This window comes from Staurois parvus, unplaced genomic scaffold, assembly GCF_062004578.1.
Source record: "Staurois parvus isolate SC_StPar_1 unplaced genomic scaffold, SC_StPar_1.0 ptg000414l, whole genome shotgun sequence".
Classification (NCBI taxonomy): Eukaryota; Metazoa; Chordata; class Amphibia; order Anura; family Ranidae; genus Staurois; species Staurois parvus.
Genome location: NW_028318210.1, coordinates 6589319 through 6611173, shown reverse-complemented (window position 1 = coordinate 6611173; position 21855 = coordinate 6589319). Strand labels below are relative to the sequence as shown.

The following is a 21855-nucleotide window of genomic DNA, read 5'->3' as shown; positions in this document are numbered from 1 at the left end:
AATATTGCAATATTCTACTGGTGTGAAACTATAAAATTCTACTTCCTCTCAAAGAAAATACAATGATAATGGAAAATCCCTGCAACGTCTCAACTTCTGCAATTTAGCCAACAAGTGTACACACCCAGGGGGTCTATTTATAAATGTTTTTACCCAACTTTCACCCAAGATTCCCACTGCCACGACTTGGGATCTGACTTGTAAGACCCCAAGTCGTATAACATGTGAATTCCCATGTTCGTCAATGAGAGCTGTCTTAAAGCGTTACTAAACCAAGGAACCTGCATTTACTATATCTGCTCTCCCACAGTACACAGAACATGGAAATTCAATTATTTTAGTAAATATAAACTGCCAAATACCTTTTCTCATCAGCAGTTAGAGCAGTCTTGTGACTTCTAACAGTGTGCAGCAGAGCACTGGTTAAAGCTTGTAGGAGGCGTTTTCATTCTCCCCTATGAGGCTACAGACCCTTGACCCGCTTTTTTGACAAAACACACCTCTCTAGCAATACACGCCACACTGAGCATATGCAGCTTGCCCCTGAGGCTCTGTTCTATCAGGAGATGATTTGGGGACTGTGGAAGAAGGGGAGAATCAGAGAAGGCAGGATCAAAACATCCTTTTTACACAATGTGGATTAACCCCTTAGGTTCCACAGCGAGTATAACAGACATGCTTTACTGCATATACAGACTGATTTTACGGTTGTGAGTTTAGTAACACTTTAATTAGCACTACTGAAGTTGCTCCGACTTTAGAAAAGGTTCCTGTACTACTTCTATGGGCACAAGTCAAATCGAAGTCCTAACAGCCGGGAGAGCAGACCATCTGGGAGGGGTGGTGAGGGTAGTGTAGGAAGGCCTAGACAGTTAGGGGATTCTATAATCAGAAGGAATATTACCACCAACAGAATAATTTGTCGCCAGGATCGCCTTAACCAAATGGTTTGCGGTCTCCCTGGGAACAGGGTTTGGCATGTGCTGGATCGGGTTAATTACTGAGAGGGGCTGGGCATCACCCAGCTGTCTTGGTCCATGTTGGAACCAATGACAGAAAACATGGAAGGTGGAAGCTCCTTAAGAATCCATTTAAAGAACTAGGCTGCAAGGTGAAGGGAAGGACCTCCAAGGTGATATTCTCTGAAATATTACCTGTGCCATGCGCAACTCAGGAAAGACAGGTAGATTAGAGAACTAAGTGCATAGCTAAAGGCCTGGAGTAAGAGAGAAGGATTTGGGTTTCTAGTAATGGTGCACCGAAATGAAAAATTCTGATGCCGAAACAGATACCGAAATTTCAGAATGCATGTTGCCGAAAACAGAAACTTCTATGTATGTGGGGGTGGGGAGGCTCCATTTTTTTTTTCTACTTTCATGTGTATTTTTATTTTTTTTTACTTATGATTTTATTGCTATCACATAGGGGACCAATAGTGCCCTATGTGATAGCATATGAGTGACAGATCCTCTTTGTAGGGGGAGGTGGTGGGGGGCAATGTGTGCAAGGAGAATAGCAGTGTATACAGTGAGGGAGCAGTGCCGGTTTTTAAATGCAATTACCAGCTTTTTTTTTTTCTTCACTATAGCTCACAGAATTAGCTGTCACTTTCCTCAGAGCTTTGTTTTTTATCTCCGGAAATAAACTAAAAGGAAACAGTTTCTTTTAGCTGGGGGGGGAAGTGACAGCTGATTCTGTGAGCTATAGTGAAGAAAAAAAAAAGTCGGTAATTACATTTAAAAACCAGCACTGAGATAGTGACAGCCAGTCACTGTATACACTGCTCCTCTCCTTCCTTTCTCAGCCCCCCCCCCTCACATCTGCAGTACACACAGTCCCCTGTATCGGCTAAATGCCGATAGAGCTATTTTCGGCCGGTATGTTTTGGTGGCTGAAATTTCGGTGCATCCCTGGTTTCTAGAGCACTGGGCTGCCTTTTCATTGGGGTGCAACCTGTATGCTAGAGATGGTTTGCACCTAAATGGAAGGGGGTCTGCTCTGCTGGGGGAGAGGTTTATGGGAAGGCTGGAGGAGTATTTAAACTAGGATAGAGGGGGGAGGGAGAATTAGATTCTAATGGGGCAGACAGATCAGACGGGTCCTTATTGGTGGGTGGAATGGAGAAAGATGGGTTGAGGGCTATGACAGGTGATAAGAAGGTGACCATGTTACAAACAACCACTGGAATTGGTAACATTTGTACGAAAATAAAAACAAATATGCAAAATGCGTGTGCACAAGGTGTCAATTAATTAAAAGGTTTGTCCACCAAAGCCAGAAGTCTGCCAAGCAAAAATAGGTGAGTTGGAAGCTTTGGTGCATGGAGAGAACTAGGACTTAATTGGTATTACTGAATCTTGGCTTTATTCTTCACATGACTGGTCCATTAATATTCCTGGCTATGTTCTCTTTTGGAGAGACAGGGTAAAAAGGAAAGGTGGTGGTGTCTGTCTATGTGGAGAAGTGATCTCAGAGCGAGTGTGAAAGAGGACCTAGTTGATGGAAGGTGTGATGAGGTTGAAGCATTATGGGTGGAACTGCACATGGGGGGTGTGTACTACAAAAGCTAATTGTTGGAGTTTGTTATAAGCCATTTACTGTTAATGAGGTGGAGACTCAGCTATTTGCACAGATCAAAAAGGTCTGCAAGGGCTGGGACAGTGATAATAATGGGGGATTTTAACTACCTTGACATTGACTGGGAGTAATGGCACTACAGCAACAGTTAAAAGGGCAAAATAAATGTATAAACCTACTACAGGACAATTTTATGGTACAGTTCATAGAGGCCCCAGCTAGGAATGATGCTCTGCAGGACCTGGTAATCTCAAACCATGCAGAGCTTAATACTAATGTCCATATAAAAAAGGAACATCTGGGTAGCAGGGACCATAACATGGTGTAATTTGTTTGCTGTAAACAAGTGCATACCGGAATAAAAAATGCTCAACTTTAAGAGAGCTAATTTTCCAAGGCTGAGAGCTGCTTTCCAACACTTAGACTGGGAGGAATATTGGCATCGATGAACACAAACACAGAAAAAAAAAAAAAAAAAAAAAAGGGGACTATGTGAACACACTGCAAAATACCCCATATGTAACAAGTTTAAAAGGCTAAAAAGTAAACCTATGTGGCTTACGGCCAAAGCTTAAAAAAAAAAAACACCTATAATAAAAGAACTTATTAAATATAAAAAAATTGAAAGAAAAAAAAAAAAAAAAAAAACAAATTGCAAAAGATAGGACAAACCCAAAAAAAAAAAAAATCATAAAATATATGAATAGTAAAAAAAAATAAATAAATAAATAAAAAAATCCGGTCCGAGCAAGTACCACTGGGTCATTCATGTTTATTGATGATGTGACCGAAGACAGAAGCAGCCGGATGAATTCTGCAGTATTTAGAGATATACTGTCAGCCCAGATTCAGCCAAGTGCAGCAAAATTGATTGGACGGTGCTTCACAGTACAGATGGACAATGATCCAAAACACACTGCAAAAGCAACCCTGGAGCTTTTGAAGGAAAAGAAGTGGAATATTCTCCAATGGCCGAATCAATCACCTGATCTCAACCCAATTGAGCATGCATTTCACTTGCTGAAGGCAAAAGTAAAGGCAGAAAGACCCATAAAGAACAACTGAAGACCGCTGCAGTCAGAGGCTGGCAAAGCATCAGACAGTACATATACAGTACATAGTATCTGCTCTGTAGGGTGTGTACTGGGGTGAGAGCTGACCAATCAACCCACAGCCAAACCGATATTGTTTTCCATAAATATGATTTTGGTACTTTGTAGATAGACCATCCAATTAGAACACACTCACTGCACTTGGTGATGTAAGGCTTGGATGCAGCTGCTTGGCCATGGAAACCCATTCCATGAAGCTCTCTACGCACTGTTGTGCTAATCTGAAGACCACATGAAGTTTGGAGGTGTTTAGCTATTGACTCTGCAGACAGTTGGTGACTTCTGCGCACTGTGCACTTCAGCATACGCTGACCCCGCTCTGTCATTTTACATGGCCTACCACTTAGTGGTATTATAACAAAGTGGAAGCAACTGGGAACAACAGCAACTCAGCCACAAACAGTTGACCGAGGAATATTTAGTAGCAAGGAAATGTCACGGATGGACTTCTTGCAGAGGTGGCAACCTATCACGGTAGCATGCTTGAATTCACTGAGCTCCTGAGAGCGAGCCATTCTTTCACACGTTTGTAGAAGCAGTCGGTATGCCTAGGTGCTTGATTTTATACACCTGTGGCCATGGAGGTGATTGGAACACCTGAATCCAATGATTTGGAGGGGTGTTCCAACACTTTTGGCAATATGGTGTATTAGCAATCTATTTAAAAGACTGCAGAGAATGTTACACTGAAAGAAGGCGTGTACAAAGTGAAACCAAACAGTGACAACAGTTTCTTTAACTGAAATATGTGGCAGGCACGCCCCTGTTGCTAAAAGACCCACTTATAAACAAATCTCTGCAATATGAAGCAAACCTCTTTGTTACAAAAAGTAACGCAGTGTTAGCCTGAACCAGCAATATTATGACACAAAGAGACAGGCCAATCTGTAGCCAGTTAAATCTTTGACAGCATGATTAATAAGCACCTGTATCAGGTTTACTTGCATTTGGATTTGTTTTCAGGAGATCCAGTCACAATTCCAAATTGCAGGTTTGAGGATGAAGACATGCTATGTAAACTAGGTCCATGGAAGACATGAAAGCACATTATGATTTGCCTCAGGTGTATGGCTGCCTCCTGCATCATCAATCCAGGACAGCTCATCTCACAAACTTAAAGCCATGGAGATGCAACATGGGCATGTAGCAAGCCAAATAGACTCACCAGACATACACACAGACAGACCAAAGATCTACTTTACGTAGCCAGGCAGCGGTCCTACAGAAGCAGTCCTCCACCCCACAAGTCCTTGATCTGTTCAAGGCAAAGCAGGCCTACAAAAGACCTTGTAGAAAGAAACTTCCAAAAAACAGGAGTTGCAGCAGTAAGCAGGTGAGAATAATGCTAAGCTCCCCCTGCCAGAATGACTGAAAAAAAACACACACACACACACACACACACACACACACACACACACTTTCTAATTTCAACTTAACCAACTATGCAAATGCTTTTGTATTGGCCTAGGCAGGCGAGTCCTGCCAAAAGTGATGGCAACTTATGGTCATGTTTCAACTCGGCAGTCTAGTGTGATCACCCAAAGTTATCTGTACCAACCTCTGCTAATACGTTGCTTCTCTCCAGAGAGGATTCCAGGAGAATCGATGATGCTGATACTTTGGAGAACCTGATTGGGCAACTGTGAACACATAAACCTGTGAGACAGAAGAAAACAACATTAACCAGGGTGACAATCTTACCCAACAACTGATATCTAGATTTCAGCAAATACAGAACTGCCAATACATGTGTGGCCATGGATTTTTATTTCGTAAAGACATGACCTAATCAATCTGTAAATGTACCCTACTATGATCACGGGAGCATATTAAGCTTTCTGCATGTGTAGAGTGGAAACATATTGTAGCATCATTAATGCAAGTATTAGACAATGGGAGAAGCAGTGCTACATAAGGGTGGGCTGCAACTGAATGCACAGTTAAATAAAACCGATTTTCAGGTCTTTCTAAAAACTGTCTGGCACATCCCTCACTGTATACCTGTCTACATGAGACCTGGCACACTTGTTGCCAATACTCATTGAAGAGTTGCCTAAAAGCAAACTGACCTTCCAGTAACCAGGCCTAAACTATTGGAACCAGTGGCGTTTCTGATTGGTAACAAGGGGAAGAAGAGCACTGCAACAACTTTGTACAGTAATACCCACATTTCAGTGAAAAACTCTACTACACTGTCTGCATTTAAAATGGCTACAATAAAAAAAAAGGCCCCATTCCACCTGCACAATGCACATTAGCGCGTTTGTGTTTCTATTGCACGCCAAAATGAATGGGCTGCCCTATGCGCATCAAAGTAGCTCCTGTAGCTTTTTCAGGAGCAGATCTTGGCATGTTTGTTAACAGCGAATTGTGTCACCCTGCAAAATGCGAGATTCCAAGCTGCGCTTTGTTTGAGGTGTCATTAAGAAATAAAAAAGGAACCACATGCACAATGTGCATCTTACACACATTTCCAGGGAAGCACATTTCTGCATGTGCTCCCAGCACACGAAGGTCTGAAGAAGACCTGACTGACAAATTTCAGAAATACAACTCCTAATTACTGACATATACTTTGTGAACCATTCCTATACATCTGCAAGAAGCCTTGAAGTCAGATTTAAAATGTCAGTGTACCAATCAGTAAAAATTGGGTTGTCAGCTGTATTCTTCCACTTAGTCCAGACCTGCTCAGCTATGACAGCAGATAACGCTTCGCTTTTTATTATTTATTTTTTTTCTTTTCTTGGAAAGCATGTGGGAGACTCCGAAGAGCAATATTCCATGTGGTATACTCAAGCTACCTACCTACCAACACTATAAAGATATTCTGTCCTAGGAAGATGATAATTATTTAGGGCTTAACATCTTGCACCTAAAAACAAACACTGCAGCCAGGGGGAACTGCACACATACCACAGCCATGACAAATTTAACTTGGCATGCGGAGTTTGACAGGCAATACTCAGCTGTCTGGTTACATGCGACTGCCATCCGGATCCAATCGGCCTAGATGGAGGGGGTGGATTCCGTTCAGTTTTGGTTTTTTTTTTGCGAACTGAAATTGGATTTGAGGTAGGTAGGTGTAAATGGACAAGTCAGTTTACACCCGCCAATTCATAGGGATGCATGGACCATTCGATCAGGTCTGCCTGAAAAACCAACCCAAATAATTGGATCACCTGTGTGAAAAGGGGCCTTACTGCGAGTCCTGCTATAACTGGTCCTCTATGCTTCATGAACACTGGGGCTTTTCTACAGGCAAGAGTAAAGCAGCGGCAAAAAACACGTTTAGGCGTGTCAACCACTTGGATGTTTTTCTTCATTTCAATGGCCAGAATAAATGAATATCAGGTTGGATGGGGAGCGTCGGTGCACAGCCGTTTTCTGATCTCTCCAGAGATATTCCATCAAGTTCAAGTCGGGGCTCTGGCTGAGCCACTCCAGGACATTGAGTTGGCCCGTAGCCACTCCTTTGTTCATCTTTCAACAGGACAGCGACCCTAAGCACAGAGTCCAAATAACAGTCACCCCAGTCTAAAAGGTTCAGAGTGCTCTGGAACAGGTTTTCATCAAGGATGTCTCTGTACATTGCTGCATTCAATCTTTCCTTCAATCCTGACTAGTCTCCCAGTTCCTGCCGCTGAAAAACATCCCCACAGCACGATGCTGCCACCACCATGCTTTACTGTAGGGATGGTATTGACCAGATGGTGAGCGGTGCCTGGTTTCCTCCAGACATGACGCTTGATATTCAGGTCAAAGAGTTCAATCTTTGTTTCATCAGACCAGAGAGTTTTGTTTCTCATGGTCTGAGAGTCCCTCAGGTGCCTTTTGGCAAACTCCAGGCGGGCTGCCATTTGCATTTTACTGAGGAGTGGCTTCCGTCTGGACACTCTACCATACAGGCCTGACTGGTGAAGTGCTGCAGAGATGGTTGTTCTTCTGGAAGGTTCTCCTCTCTCCACAGGAACGCTGGAACTCTTTCAGAGTGACCATCGGGTGCTTGGTTACCTCCCTGGCTAAGGCCCTTCTCCCTCAATTACTCATTTTGGCCGGGCAGCCCGCTCTAAGAAGATTCCTGGTAGTTCCAAACCTCTTCCATTTACGGATGATGGAGGCCACTGTGCTCATTGGGGCCTTCAATGCTGCAGATCTTTTTCTGTACCATTCCCCAGACCTGTGCCTTGATACAATCCTGTCTCGGAGGTCCGGACAAATTCTTGGACTTTACGGCTTGGTTTGTTCTCTGACATGCACAGTGTGAGACCTTATATAGACAGGTTTATGCCTTTCCTAACCATGTCCAATCAACTGAATCTCCCACAGGTGGACTCCAATCAAGTTGTGGAAACATCTCAAGAATGATCAGTGGGAACAGGATGCACCAGAGCTCAACTTTGAGTGTCATGGCAAAGGCTGTGAATACTTATGTATGTGTTTTTTTTTTCGCTTTTTATTTTTAATAAAATTGCAAGGATTTCAAAATTAACTTTTCACTTTGTCATTATGGGGTATTGTTTGTAGAATGTGGAGGAAAAAAATGAATTTAATCCATTTTGTAATAAGGCTGTAACAAAATGTGGCAAAAGTTAAGCGCTGCAAATATTTTCTGGATGCACCGTAAGTTAACATGGAGGAATGTTTCGAGGCATAGCGCGGGGAAAAAAAAAAAAAGTGAAGAAAAGCTCAAAATGCCTGTAAAAGTAGCGTTGTTAAGCTCAAGTGTGCATGAAGCTTCATGATGTGCGACATAAATGTAGGCCTGCACTTCATTTTTCCCCACACCTTACACCCATGTGTTCCATAAAGTCACTGAATAGGTTGTCCTCTGCCATTCTAAGGCATCTATTACCTCATTAGAAAGATCACTCACCTCAGCCCGCTTCCTGTGTGGTGGAAGTCTGATCACCTTGTTCACCATCCAGTAGTTCAATGCAGATCGCCCCCAACTTCACCACATACAGGCTTCAGGCAGTAGATGAAAGGTAGCATTGGTGGTGGTAGTAGATTTACACTATATCACTTGTTTCTACTCCAACTCACTCTCTCTTCAGTAACCATGTTCTCTACCAGTACTGTACAATTATTGCTGCAGGTACAATTAGAAAATCCACTCACCTACAGTGCTCCAGTGATCAGGGAGCTCCCAGCCTCCATATCAATGCCAACACAGCTTGGTCTGGGGGCAGCTGTTGCGGAGCTCGAACGATAAAAGAATAGCATGGGATCTCCATTAGCATGTAAATTCCATTTATTACAAATAAAAACATAGCACACTTACATATACAATTCTTGACATCGGCATAGGAAGAGCCACTTGGACACAGTCAACTAGTAATCTGTAGCAAAGGAAGAGGAGACTTATGCCAGTATGTGTATAATCTGACACTGACACCACCCACACATCCCAGTATCACCTAGGGATTGCCACCAGGCAGTGCATAGTACTGCAGGGCACTGAACTCAGGAGGTCTGCCAACAGCGGTCAGTGTCAGATTTTACACATGCCGGCATGAGTCATCTTCCTTTGCTGCAGATTACTGGCTGACTGTGTCCAAGGGGCAATTCCTATGATGGAGGTCAAAAATTGTATAAGTAAGTGTGCCATGTTTTTATTTGTAATAAATAAAATTTACATGCTAATGGAGATCCCAAACCATTAATTCTTTTATCGTTTGAACTCTGCTGATCTACCCGGATCTACTGTTCAGAGCTTCAGGATCCTATGTTGCATGGCCCATTCAGCCCATCACTGAACGTGAATCCGATTTGATATAACCTGTGAAGGCTGGGACTTGTAGTGCACTGTTGCTTTGTAGAAACCTTTGTTGCGGAGCTCTGGAGGACATGCTGGCACAGTTTCTTAAAATCTTTGATTCAATAATCCAGAACATGTATGAATATAAGGAGTTCTGATTATTCTCTAACTTTTCTGATCTGCACTTAGTATGGGTCAGTAACTCGAATTACTGAAATCAGTTGGTCAGCAAAAGTCAGTCAGCTAGTATTTTCAGGTAGAAGTCAGCAAATGGTGGCCCATGTTTCTCCAATGGCAAGTTCACTTTAATTAAGTACCCATTAGGGAAAGTGTACACCACTTCTAGACAGCAGAATGTAGTGACTCCACATAACACCCTACAGTCTCCAAGCATTGCATGATAATATAGCTATAGTATTTCTGCGGTCTACAACATCTCATACAACAGGAGCAGCAAAACCCCGAGATCAAAATAACTGCCTCTTCCTAACAACATCAGCAAGCTCATTTATTCTGCTTGATGTAATTTCAAGCTCACAAACAAAATTAACTGGGCAGGTCTGGATTTCTTTGTGCTCTTTATTCTGCTGAGTCCTCGTGAATCAGCTCTAATTATGGACTCATACAAAAGATGAGCTGAAATGGGTTTTGGACTGGATATGCTTTGGCAGTCTACAGTATCAAACATTCCTTCAACAGTTAATTTTAGAACATAATCATGGAATCTTATTTCAGTATTCTTGTTCCAGCAAATATCTGCAGAAGAAATTACCTAGAAACCCCGCGTATGATGTGAGCCCTGCACTGTGTGTCCATAATATTACAGCATTTCTTCCATGCTTTACTGTCCTCTGATGTTTACTGTTCTTGAGCAGTTTTACAAGTCTCCCAATCTGAAAAAGACTGGATCATGTAGCACCATGTGCCTATGACTATACACCGTAGAAAAAAAAAAAAAGTGGTCAGGATCAACAGATATTGGTCACAGAGTGACAAGAAACCGATGAAACAGAAAAAGTTTAGCCTGGACATCAGTGAGCTATCCCACCAAGATGGCAGAAGTAAAAGATCATCCTGTCCTCACTCAAACAGCTCTGATTGTTTTATCCAACTTTTTTTTTTAATATTAGAACTTATTGAAAAAGGTCCATGTGCAACAAAATGAACAACAATCCATGCAAGAGCTTATTAGTGCTTGTGGGTTAAGCAGAACTTAAACAGTTTGATAATTAATGTTCTTTAACAAAAAAATTACTGGGGGTGAGCAATTACATACATAGGAAGTATTTGATCCCCTGATTTTGAATGTTTTCCCACTCACAAAGAAATGATCAGTCTAAACATCGAATGGTAGGTGTATTGTAACACTGAGACAGAACAGCAACAAAAATTCAAAAGAAATGCATGTCTAACAAATTACGCACGGATTTGCATGTTCATGACGGAAATATGATTTTTGTGAAGGGGATCAAATACTTGACTTAGTACTTGGTGGCAAATCCCTTGTTGGCAATCACAGAGGTCAGATGTTTCCTGTAGTTGGCCACCAGGTTTGCACATATCTCAGGAGGGATTTTGGCCCACTCCTCTTGGCAGCTCCCCTCCAAGTCATTAAGGTTTGGTGGCTGACGTATGGCAACTCGAACTTTCAGCTCCCTCCACAGATTTTCAATCGGATTAAGGTCTGGAGACTGGTTAGGCCACTCCAGGACCTTAATGTGCTTCTTCTTGAGCCACTCATTTTTTGCCTTGGCTGTGTATTTTGGGTCACTGTCATGCTGGAACACCCATCCATGACCCATTTTGAATTCCCTGGCTGAGGGAAGAAGGTTATCACCCAAGATTTGACGGTACATTACACCATCCATCGTCCCTTTGATGCGGTGCAGTTGTCCTGTCCCCTTAGCAGAAAAACACCCCCAAAGCAGAATGTTTCCACCACATTTGACAGTTGGGATGGTGTTCTTGGGGTCATAGGCAGCATTCCTCCTCCTCCAAAACACAGCGAGTTGAGTTGATGCCAAAGAGCTCAATTTTGGTCTCATCTGACCACAACACTTTTAACCAGTCCTCCTCTGCATTATTCAGATGTTCAGTGCAAACTTCAGATGGGCCTGGACATGTGCTTTCTTGAGCAGAGGGACCTTGCAGGCACTGCAGGATTTCAACCCTGGTCGTTGTAGTGTGTTACCAATTGTTTTCTTGGTGACTGTGGTCCCAGCTGCCTGGAGATCATGGACAAGATCCTCGCATGTAGTTCTGGGATGATTGCTCAGTGTTCTCATGATCATTGACACTCCACGAGGTGAGATCTTGCATTGTGCACCAGACCTAGGGAGACTGACAGTTGTTTTGTGTTTCTTCCATTTGCGAATGATTGCACCAACTGTTGTCACCTTCTCACCAAGCTGCTTGGGGAGAGTTTTGTAGCCTAGTCCAGCCTTGTGTAGGTCTAGTCTTGTCCCTGACATCCTTGGACAGCTCTTTGGTCTTTGCCATGGTGGAGAGTTTGGAATCAGATTGTTTGATTGATCAAGTGGACAGGTGTCTTTTATACAGGTAAAAAAATGAGATTAGCAGCACTCCCTTTAAGAGACTGCTTCTAATCTCAACTTTTTACCTGTATGAAAGACACCTGTTAGCCAGAAATCTTGCTGCATGACAGGGGATCAAATACTTATTTCCCTCATGAACATGCAAATCAGTGCATAATTTGCTAGACATGCATTTCTTTTGAATTTGTTGCTATTCTGTCTTTCAGTGTTACAATACGCCTACCATTTGATTTGTAGACTGATCATTTCTTTGTGAGAGGGCAAACATTCAAAATCAGCAGGGGATCAAATACTTATTTCCTTCACTGTACACAGTCATGGCCAAAAATATTGCCACCTCTGCATTTCTGTCAGATAATGCACCACTTCACCAAGAAAACTATTGCAATTACAAAATGTTTAAGCATTTTCAGGTTTATTTCTTTTGCTTGTATTGGTATGACACAAAGTAGAGAAACAAAAAGCCAAATCTGACACATCCCACACACAACCCCAAAAATGGACTGGACAAAATTATTGGGCACCTTCTCAAAATGGTTAGAAATAACTGCATTCCAAGTTTGTCATGCTCCTGTAAATTGTAATTAAAAACTCACCTATATCAATTAACAGGTGCCGAATATATAGAAATCACACTGGCCACCAGTTAAAATGACTGAGGTTGAAAAACTGATTCAACCTTTCTGTTGTGTCTGTATGCCACATGGCGCACGGAGAAGAGAAAAAGCAGCAAAGAATTGATTGAGGATTTGAAACAAGAATTGTGGAAAAGCATGGACAAATCTCAAGGTTACAAATCCATCTCCAGAGATCTTAATGTCCCTGTGTCCACTGTGCGCAACATCGTCAAGAAGTTTACATGCCATGGCACTGTAGTCCTGGACATGGACAAAAATTAAATCAAAGATTTCAACAAACCTTTGATCGAATGGTGGATAGAGAACCTTGATCAACTCCCAGACAAATTCAAGCTGACCTTCAGGGTACAACGGTGTCAGCTAGCACTACATGTTGCCATCTGAATGAAAAAACGAACGCTATGATGGGGTCATGTAAACTACACCTCAAGATAATAAAATACATTCCAAAGAACTCATCAATACAGGATCCAAGAGGGTTGCCAAACCAGAAGTTTCACTTAATTTTATAATGGCCATTTACAGCCAGCAAAGCTTGTGGAAAACTATTACATTCAACTTATAACTGGTATGTAGAGGAGGTGTACAGGATATTTTCCAAAGCTCTCACTACTATTACAGTAGAATGGAGGTGTCATCTCTAGGAGCAGAACCATCCTCCCAAGTACCACATGGCACCATGAAAGACCTACAAGATGTCAAGGGAGAATGGGGATTTTCAGGCACACAAACATTAATGAAAAGCCAAGTACCCCAAGGGCCAGTTCACGGCAGAACACGGTGCAGGAAAAGTGTATTCTATGTGCGTTTACCGCATTGTGGTCAAAATGCACTGTTTTAGCAATCTGCTGCGGGTGCCAATACATTGTTCACGGCACCCCAAACGTAGATCCATGCAATTTGAGGTCATAGGTTTTTGAAAAGAAGTGCATGTTCTACTTTTACAGCATTCTGGTGCAATCTGCAGCCTAATCAAAAATCGCATCTCCCAGGAATGCAAAGGAAGGGGGACCGTGTTTCTGTGTGATTTAGATGTGAAAAATCCCCAATTCCAGGGTTGACTGAACTTTAAATACAGTGAGGAACAGACATATTTGAACACCCTGCGATTTTGCAAGTTCTCCCACTTCGAAATCATGGAGGGGTTTGAAATTCACATTGTAGGTGCATTCCCAGTCTGAGAGACAGAATTTAAAAAAAAAATTCAGGAAATCACATTATATGATTTTTAAAGAATTTGTCTTGCATTGCTGAACATAAGTATTTGAACACCTGAGAAAATCAGTGTTAATATTTGGTACAGAAGCCTTTGTTTGCAATTTCAGAGGTCAAACGTTTCCTGTAGTTCTTGACCAGGTTTGCACACACTGCAACAGGGATTTTGGCCCACTCCTCCACCCAGATCTCCTCTAGATCTGTCAGGTTTTGCGGCTGTCACTGAGCAACACGGAGTTTCAGCTCCCTCCAAAGATGTTCTATTGGATTTTGGTCTGCAGACTGGCTAGGCCACTCCAGAACCTTGATATGCTTCTTACGGAGCCACTCCTTGGTTATCCTGGCTGTGTGCTTCAGGTCATTGTCATGTTGGAAGACCCAGCCACGACCCATCTTCAATGCTCTGACTGAGGGAAGGAGGTTGTTGCTCAAAATCTCACAATAAATGGCCCCATTCATCCTCTCCTTAATACAGTGCAGTCCTCCTGTCCCCTTCACAGAAATGCACCCCCAAAAGCATGATGTTACCACCCCCATGTTTCACAGTAGGGATGGTGTTCTTGGGATGCAACTCGTCCTTTTTCCTCCAAACACGACAAGTGAAGTTTAGACCAAAAAGTTCTACTTTGGTCTCATCTGACCACATGACTTGATCCCATGCCTCCTCTGGATCGTCCAGATGGTCATTGGCAAACTTCAGACGGGCCTGGACATGTGATGACTTGAGCAGGGGAACCTTCTGTGCAATGCATGATTTGAAACCATGACGGCGTAGTGTTCTACCGACAGTGACCTTTGAAACTGTGGTCCCAGCTCTCTTCATGTCATTGACCAGCTCCTCCCTTGTAGTTCTGGGCTGATTCCTCACCTTTCTTATCAGTGATACCCCACGAGGTGAGATCTTGCATGGAGCCCCAGTCCGAGGGAGACTGACAGTCGTCTTTAGCCTCTTCTATTTTCTAACAATTGCTCCAACAGTTGATCTATTTCACCGAGCTGCTTGGCAATTGTCCCATAGCCCTTTCCAGCCTTGTGGAGGTCCACAATTTTGTCTCTGGTGTCTTGACAGCTCTTTGGTCTTGCCCATGGTAGTAGTTGGCGTCTGACTGACTGTGGGGTGGACAGGTGTCTTTAACGAGCTCAGACAGGTGCTACTAAGTTAGATTAAGGAGTGGAGTAGAGGTAGACTTTTTAAAAAGGCACAGTAACAGGTCTTTGAGAGCCAGAATTCTTACTGTTTCTTAGGCGTTTAAATACTTATGTTCAGCAGTGAAAGACAAATTCTTTAAAAATCATACAATGTGATTTCCAGATTTTTTTTTAAAATTCTGTCTCTCAGAGTGGGAATGCACCTACAATGTGAATTTCAGACCCCTCCATGATTTTTAAGTGGGAGAACTTGCAAAATCGGAGGGTGTTCAAATACTTCTGTTCCTCACTGTAATTTTTTTGGACCAAGTGAACCATTTCCTTCATGAATACGTGTACAAACTGTGAGCACCGTATACAACATCAGCTATATACAGCATGGTCTTCCAGCAGCAGTACAAGGACTTTTCATTCTGTTTCCAGAACAAAATTTAGTCTGGCTGAGGGCTACTCAGCCATTCACAGAAAGCTTTGCATTTTGTGAATGAATACAAGGCTTCCTCTAATTAGCTGAAGTAGAGACAGTGACATCTGCCCGCCCCTCTACCTCAGCCTATCAGAGAAGGCCTTGCATTGATTTAGAAAATATAAAGCTTAATCGAAAATAGAAAAGTCGTGCTCAGCAGGACTTTACTTTGTTCCCAGAGATGGACAGAAGTCTCCACCCCACCACCAGAACACAGCACTGTATGTAGTCAATTACACATACAGTTCATACAGCATGCAAATCAGTTAGTTAGTGAAAGGAAATGATTTGTTTGGTCCAAGCAAACTATTTAAATTTCAATAAACCCTGGAGTTCAGGCTTAACCAAGAGCCACATAGGGGCTGCCACTGTCAACCTTCTTCTGAAGATACTAACTGCCTGGCTACTACATGGACCCGTTGGCTTCAACAAGGTATGATTTACTGAACAGGAACAAGCATGCAAATCAGAAGAGTGAAAATAAAGCAGACATCACTATTTGAATACTGGTTTCCTGTGACACAAAAGTATTGAAGCAGCATATACAGAATGAGATATAAAAATTGCAGCCTCCATATTCCTTAGATCAGGTGACAGTTCTCTTACTTTTACAGGCATTCTGTATAGAGATTAAGGGAGCAGAGAATGAACACACTATAGAAGCAGTGCAATTACAGCAGAGAATGAAGTCACTGGTCTGGACTCTCCCTACACGGGGTTAGCAGAAGGTGAATTCATTTACAAGCTACAGCCCAGGAATGTGCAAAAACTTGTTCCACTATAGCCCTTAGTATATCTAAGGATTCAGCCTTTCACACATATAGCCCCCATTATGGGGAGATGACATGCTACACTCTAAAATTCAAAGCCAATCTGCAAGGCCTTATGAGGAAATGTAATATTGTGAAAAAGAGTTGAACTCCAGGCAGATAGAACAAGGCCTGGTTCATACCCGTGCAGGTTTGTGGCCTGTGTTTGTGTGGGTACAGCAGCCTGATCATCCGAATAGGCTGCTGTGTTTGCATTTCCTACAGGAAAAAAAAAAAAAAAAAAAATTACATTAACCTTTCAAAAATGCGGCAGCAGGGAAATCACATGTCGCTTTTGCACCATGAGATTCCTCTGTGGTTCCCGCACCCGCAAACCCACTGCGGGTTGAGATGCTTGGGGTGTCATTACGACTCAGTTCACACTAGCTTTGTCAGTAGGAGTCTGGGAAGCGTTTTTAAAGCTTCTCAAAACGCCTATGAAAATGCTGCACATGGCAGCACACAGTGCTGTTCACACTGAAGCGTTAGCGTCATGTCAAAACTGACGCCTCTTGTTGAGTCAGGAGGAGTTGAAGCCTCCCATTCAAGTCTATGGTGCCGCTCCTCAAACGCCTGGCAGGCATTTGCAACGCAGTTGCAAGGTGGTTGTGGAGTGTTAATACCATTTAACTTCATTATAGGCGTTTGTGATGTGGTTTTAACGCTCAAAACCGTACATAGAGCGTTTAGGGAGCACTTGAGCTTAGCAAGAGCAGCTTAGGCACGTTTTTGAAGGTGCTTTTCCCCTACCAGGAGAAAAGCCTTTAGAAAAGCCCCGGTTGTTCATAAGGCCCTAATGAGGCTCTGTGTTCAATTATTAAAAAGGTATTTTCTTAATGGAAGCAGTTTAAATACCGGAATTTGACCTGGAATCTGCCTTTTGCAGTCTCCATACAGCAGATTTCAGACAGAGGGAGGGGCAGCTTCTCAGACTTATAGGTCTTGTCTAAGAACTTCAGTCTGCCTCCTAGGTGGCTTCACTCTCCCACTCAGATGGCACATACGAAGAGGCGCCCATGGGCTTTACCCAGCCTTTGGGTCTCGGCAAAGCCCATCAGCACATATGCGGGGTGTTTTCCACGCATGCAAAAAGACAGGGAAGGTTTCAGTCTTACCTGGTAGTATGAACCCCTGCATGTGCAAGATGGCCAGGGACCCCAGCACTTGCACACCGAGCTCTCTTGGGACCGAGCCCTGTGGCACATCTGATCACACACAAGGGGTGGGAAGAAAGCGTTGCCCAGACAAACACAGAACTGCTGTTTTGCATCACAAGTAACATACTTACACACACACAAAATACACCAGTCCCCTGCCCTACCATATAGGGCCGTGCTTTGTAGCAGAGCTGTATTAATCAAAAAACTTGGACAGAAATACAAATCCTTTAGCAACTAAACCAGCTCTGATGTATGCATTTCATCTATATTTAGCAATATGCCTGGAGTTGAGCTTTTAAACAAATATTGTGTCACTTAAGTTCATATTTTGCAATTTTCCCTTGTACCTCTTTGCTTAATCAGACATCAAGTCTCCACCCCAGAAATAATCAGTAAAGTGAGAAGTTCTAAAGAAAATGAAACCCAAGAATCCAGCATTGTCAGCAAACATACACTTCCAAAGAAACTCTGAAAGATTTTTTGAGCCAATTCAGATGGGCACTTTGCGTTCCTCTTCTGGTTCTAAGCAGAATACATCAGCAAGCTACTTTAGACAGAGTGGCAGATGACATCCTTGCATATTGCAAGTCACAAAATTATTACTTCACACAATGTTGCAATTTCTTCTGCTACAGAATATAGAAGCTGGTTGGAGGAATCCGTGTACAGTGGGGTGGGCAGGTATTCCACGCACACTCACTTGTGGATACCTGCAGCAGCCAGAGATCAGTAGCACAGCAGGATTTTAACACACGAGCCACTGGAAAGGCAAGTATAGAACATCATATGCGACAGGTTTTAGTCTGTTGTGCTTTTAAACCCGAAGTGATGCCCACTAAGCTTTCAACAATGCTATTTATAAGCCTTAGGGTAGGCACAAAGTGGACACAGTGATGACTGCATGAACACGAAAGAATAAAACCATGTCCCAACAGCAACCAAAAAGGAAGAGTTGGGTGCAATCAGATATACAGTAATGTATTCAATATGCTAAAAGACAAAAAAAAAAAAAAAAAAAAAAAAGGGAAGGGAGTTTGCTCATTAGGTGATCACCTTGGAAGAAAATACAACACATCTGCACCTGTGGGTCTTGTATAGTCCCTGTACAACAAAAGCAAGGTGTGCAATCATTCCCAGTGGTGTGGTGGAAGGATCGGATTAAACACACACACACACACACACACACACACGCTACATAAAGATAATCTGTATAATTAACTGAATTTATATAGCAAACCATGTGATCAAGTAACAAAGGTGAACTCATCAGTGTATGCACATAAGAGTCACTATTTCACTGAAGTAACCGCTGGGCTGACTCATACACATGAAGCACATGAAGCACATGACAGACACACCTTTACTGCCACTAACATTAGATAGAAGGAACGTCATCATCATTACAAAATACTATCTGCTCCATTACAGAATGTTAACTCCTCCCACGGTCTGGGAACATTATGAATGAACGAACTAACAACTAGGCCACGGTCATTTAATACAATGCAAGTTATATTCTCTAAAGGCCAGTCTGCAAAGGTAACATATTTTAATGTAACATCCTCTCCCTGAAGAAGGAGAAAGCCATGCAACAGATATGAAGAGTGATTATTGCAGAACTCCTTCAAAAGTAAAACCATAGTAGGGAAAACAAATAAAAAAAGTTTCCACATTGCGGTTTCCATGGTCATCTATATAGCTTGGTAATGAGTAACGGAGGAAACCTCTCAGACTGACAAGCAGCTTAGTCAGAAGAAAAGATCACTGGAGCATTTGCTGAAGCTCACACATTTCTAACACTAATCAAAACTTTAGCAAACCGGTCTAATGTAGGACTTAAAAGGATGTGACTGACCCCTGTCATTTCTCAGCTGATCACACATGGAAGGGTCTTCTGGTTTATGAAGGTTGGATGTACACTTGCTGCTCCTCTTGGTCTTCTGCTCCCTCATACTCTTAAGGCTAGCCAAATGCAGGCCATAAACGAAAAATCGGCCGATAATCACGCAGTTAGTGGGGCCAGCCCGTCGGCCGTTTTTCATGGATCTCATTTATTTTTATTAGCCATGCTGGAAAATCCGCGATAAACAGCCGTTTTTCGCAGACATGGGTGGCAGCATAGTCAACGGGGCCGACCGATTTTTCGTTTATCGGCTGATAAATGACCCGTCTATGGCCTGCCTTAGAATCACAATAACAAACAGCTATACGTTGGGATTGATTTACTAAAACTAGAGTGCAAAATCCAGTGCAGCTTTGCATAGTTTCTAGTTTTATTGTCAAAGCCTAACTGAACAAGCTTAAAAGCTGTGCCTGCTGTCCCTCTGCTTGTCCCTTCACCCCTCCCCCCCCCCCCTTGCAGATTCCTCACATCTTATCACAACCTACTTCAAAGGCTGTGCAGGATGGGAGGAAGCGGCCCCTGTGGTGCGGGTTGCACCTCTCCCGGCAATGTCGCTGGAGAGTTGCGACGCCCCAAGAGGAGACCTCCAGCGCAGGCCGCCAGGATGTCTCAGCGCATCCCCCCCGGCGGGCGCAGCGCGGGCATGATACTTACCGTGCTCTGCGCCCGGAGACAAAGGCCGCGCTCACGAGAACGCGGCCCGCGTCAGGGGGGCGTGCCTTGTTGCCCCGGCAATGAGACGCTGGGAAGGACGACGCCAGGGCAACTGGGAAGCGTTCTGCTCCGGCTTTAAGAAGGCCGGAGTGGGACCCAGCCCGTGTGTTTGTCCCCCGCTCGGGACAGGGTGCTGTGTGAGGTCTGAGCTGAGGCCAGACCCCACAGCTGAGGTCAGACCCCCACAGCCCAGACACCGCTGAGGGTCCCTGTGTCCCTGGGAAGCTGCCCCCTGCCTGGTGACCGCTGTGTCCCTAGAAGTTTGAGCATCGCGAGGGTCGCTGTCTGCTGATCGCTGTGTCCCTGGGGAGCTGCCCCTGCCTGCTGACCGCTGAGTCCCTAGAAAGCTGAGCACCGTGAGGGTCACTGTCTGCTGATCACTGTGTCCCTGGAAGCCACCTGCTGCTGAGTGTCTGCAAGCTGCCTATCATGAGTGTCCCTGGAAGCCACCTGCTGCTGAGTGTCTGCAAGCTGCCTACCGTGAGTTTCCCTACAAGCCGCATGTTGTGGAGTGCCCTGAACTGCCCCTATTGTGCGCCCAGATTACCCTTGCCTGAACTGCCCCTATTGTGTGCTCGGATTATTGCTGCCTGAACTGCCCCTATGGTGTGCCGGGACTAATACTTGCTCGGACTGCCTATTGCGTGTCTGGATTATCGTAGCTACCTGGACTAATAGCGATAAACAGTACCAATAGAAATTGTGAATCTCCCTAACAGAGCACAGACATCAATACTAACCTGACAGGTGTTCTAATCCATATCCACTCTATCCAAAAAAAACTTTAATAAAAACAAACACACACACCTCCGTGCGGCTGTAGAGAGGCTGGTCTTAGCATTCAGCTAACTCCAGCCCTCCTCCTCCAGGCCCTGCACTTTCTGCTTTCCCACTCTTCCCCAAGTTTTTTTTTTTTTTTTCCCCCAGCAGCACATGGTAAGGGCACTGTGATGTCAAGAGACCCCACAATCAAAAATCATGAGTCCCTTCCCTTACATCTGCTGTAAGGGGAATAATACAGTGCCTTGAAAAAGTATTCATACCCCTTGAAAATTTTTCACATTTTGTCATGCTACAACCAAAAACGTAAATGTATTTTATTGAGATTTTATGTGATAGACCAACAAAATGTGGCAAATAATTGTGACGTGGAAGGAAAATGATAAATGGTTTAAGATTTTTTGCATATAAATACGTGAAAAGTGTGGCGTGCATTTGTATTCAGCCCCCCCGGAGTCAATACTTTGTAGAACCAATTTTTGCTGCAAATGCAGCTGCAAGTCTTTTTGGGTATCTACCAGCTTTGCACATCTAGAGAGTGATATTTTTGCCCATTCTTCTTTGCAAAATAGTTCAAGCTCTGTCAGATTGGATGGAGAGCGTCTGTGAACAGTAATTTTCAAATCTTACCACAGATTCTCAATTGGATTTAGGTCTGGACTTTGATTGGGCCATTCTAACACATGAATTTGCAGTGATCTAAACCATTCCATTGTAGCTCTGGCTGTATGTTTAGTGTTGTTGTCCTTCTGGAAGGTGAACCTACGCCCCAGTCTCAAGTCTTTTGCAGACTCTAAAAGAGGTTTTCTTCTAAGATTGCCCTGTATTTGGCTCCATCCATCTTCCCATCAACTCTGACCAGCTTTCCTGTCTGTGCTGAAGAAAAGCATCCCACAACATGATGCTGCCTCCACCGTGTTTCACGGTGGGGATGGTGTGTTCAGGGTGATGTGCAGTGGTAGTTTTCACCACACATAGCGTTTTATTTTTAGGCCAAAAAATTGAGTTTTGGTCTC

The 21855-nt window shown here is 43.4% G+C and overlaps 1 protein-coding gene across 1 annotated transcript in view; it reads right to left on the bottom strand.

The window, feature by feature from the left end:
* Window positions 1-21855, bottom strand: part of EHD4 (EH domain containing 4) — a 77683-nt gene that overhangs the window by 34762 nt on the left and 21066 nt on the right. The window contains exon 3 of the mRNA XM_089686900.1: window positions 5248-5345. Coding sequence (XP_089543026.1) covers window positions 5248-5345 — 98 coding nt within the window. The remainder of the gene's footprint in view (window positions 1-5247; window positions 5346-21855) is intronic.